Source organism: Saccostrea cucullata, unplaced genomic scaffold (assembly GCF_032062105.1).
Source record: "Saccostrea cucullata isolate Sc308-1 unplaced genomic scaffold, CSIRO_AGI_Scuc_v1 ctg23658, whole genome shotgun sequence".
NCBI lineage: Eukaryota > Metazoa > Mollusca > Bivalvia > Ostreida > Ostreidae > Saccostrea > Saccostrea cuccullata.
In genome coordinates this window covers 5,608-7,726 of record NW_026937286.1, presented here as the reverse complement: position 1 = coordinate 7,726, position 2,119 = coordinate 5,608, and the positions used below count along the sequence as shown (strand labels likewise).

Sequence of the window (2,119 nt, the reverse complement as noted above, 5' to 3'; positions counted from 1 at the left end):
CCACAGTCTCCATTTTGCAGTTTAAATGCATATTTTGGCTAAGGATAATTATACATGTACTGACTTAATTGTACTATTATAATAATATTTTTATCACATTTTTTTCCATACATATTTTCAATATTTAATTCGGTCTTGTCTTACATTTACATATCCCTAACGTATTCATCAGTTTACCAGTTTTAATGTTCTTTTCCAGATGGTACCTAAGAATTATAAGATCCACTGTCACTGTTTTACTGGTGACTACACAGGAGCGACCCGGTGGATTGAAGCCTTTCCTAGACTGTTTATAGGCCTGACTCCGATGGTGACCTACAGACAATGCGTCCAGACCCACAATGTTGCACGCTATATTCCACTCAACAAATTGTTGTTAGAGACAGATGCACCATACTTCTTGCCAAGAAAAGTAATTTATCATTATTGTATTAATCTTTTTGATTTCATTGCACTGAGAGGCTAACAAAAGAGAGATATTATAACAATCTGAGTTATTTGACACATGTTTTTTCCCTGTAGATTCCTAAGGAGGAAATGGCTTTGTCCCACCCTGGTATGGCCATTACTGTAGCAGAGAGAGTGGCCTTCTTCCAGCAGTGCACAGTACAGAAAGTCCTCCAGGCCTGCAGGAACAACATGAGGGAAATGTACGGAATCTAAAACTAAAGGATATTTATATCAAATACTCAGATCTTACAGATCAATCACACATTATCATTCAAAAGAGTTACTCAGTGACAATGAAATAATGTGAAAGCATTTTAAGAACAGTCTAGGATATGAATTATCTTGAATAATTACTAGGTATAATATTATGAAATTGTTTCACATCTTTTTCTCAGGTTTTAGTCTGTATTAAAATAACTTAAATCTGCAATATGAATAAATATTAATATCCCTGAAAGCTTTCAGATCAAGCATTGCTTATTTTTGTATCATTAATTTAAAGCCCCCCACATATATATTGTCATCTTTTAAAAAATATTTATTTGAAGTACTAAAGCCTATAATACAGTGGGTTAGTACTAAATAGTACTGATGTTAGTATACAGTTAAAGTATATCATTGAGGGAGTTAACAAGATTCCAGTTCTCCAGGCCAGGACTATTCCCTATAAAATGGATGTATAAAAAAGCTAACACCTCAAATGTTTTGTTACAATCTAAAGGCCTGTGACAAAAGCAAAGCAACCTTAATTGAAAAGAATTCAAGTTTCTACAAAGCAGCCTTAAATTAATTTGGAATTTCAAATGGCAGATGCCTTTTTTTCAAGGGAAGATAATAAAGACCTTGTTTGAAAGTTTTTCAACATAAATGTGGATTTAAATCATTCTTCCTCCTTCAGGGGTAAGGTTGTTTGTTGGGGATGTTTATATCACCATATGGCCTTTACAGAGACATACATATAGCATCGTTTTTGAAAGTGTGGGGACTAGCTAACATAAAATCCAACTTACCTGTAAAATCTTGGATAAGCAAAAAAAAAAGGCAGGGGGGGGGGGGTACTAAAATTCGAAAATTAAGTTATTTCGTGGGGGAGGGACTGTATATAGCAATAAGGGGAGGGGGCTACAATCTGCATTTGTATAAATATTTTCCATAGGAAAAATTTGTATTTGGAAGAAGGGGGGGTCTCCCATCTATATATGCTATATATGCTTGCATTGGGTTCAGAAAGTGTCCTCAATAGGGCATAAGAGTAGTTTAACCAGGGAATGTATAGAGAATTTTTTTTTAAAAACCTTGTGAAGAACAACAGGGCCATGATCACCCATTGATATGCAGCATCCTTGGTGTAGATCCAGGTTTGTTCACATCATGGCCCTGAGGGTAGAGACTAGGGAAAGGCCACAGGACAAGATCATAGCAATTGTTTCAGAAGTAGCAGTGCCGTACCAAGTCATGTTTATATGTCAACATTTCTAGGTTGTGTGAATTCAATTTTTAGCTCTACTGGTCAGAGACCAGAAGAGCTTATGCGTCCGTCTGTCTGTAAACAATTTTTCAAAATGCTACTCCTCCTACAGTTTTGGTCTGATTTCATCATAACTTGGTATACAAGTAGACTACACTAAGATACATAATTCTGTTTATCGGTTTTTGATTTCGATGAACG

General features: G+C 35.4%; 1 protein-coding gene across 1 annotated transcript; it reads left to right on the top strand.

Moving 5' to 3' along the window:
- Positions 1–172: 172 nt before the first annotated feature.
- LOC134247753 (putative deoxyribonuclease TATDN2) lies at positions 173–907 on the top strand (the record flags this gene model as incomplete). Its single annotated transcript, XM_062730130.1, has 2 exons — positions 173–412; positions 523–907. Coding segments are annotated over 2 exons (381 nt in total), but the record flags the coding sequence as incomplete, so codon positions are not given.
- Positions 908–2,119: the final 1,212 nt, after the last annotated feature.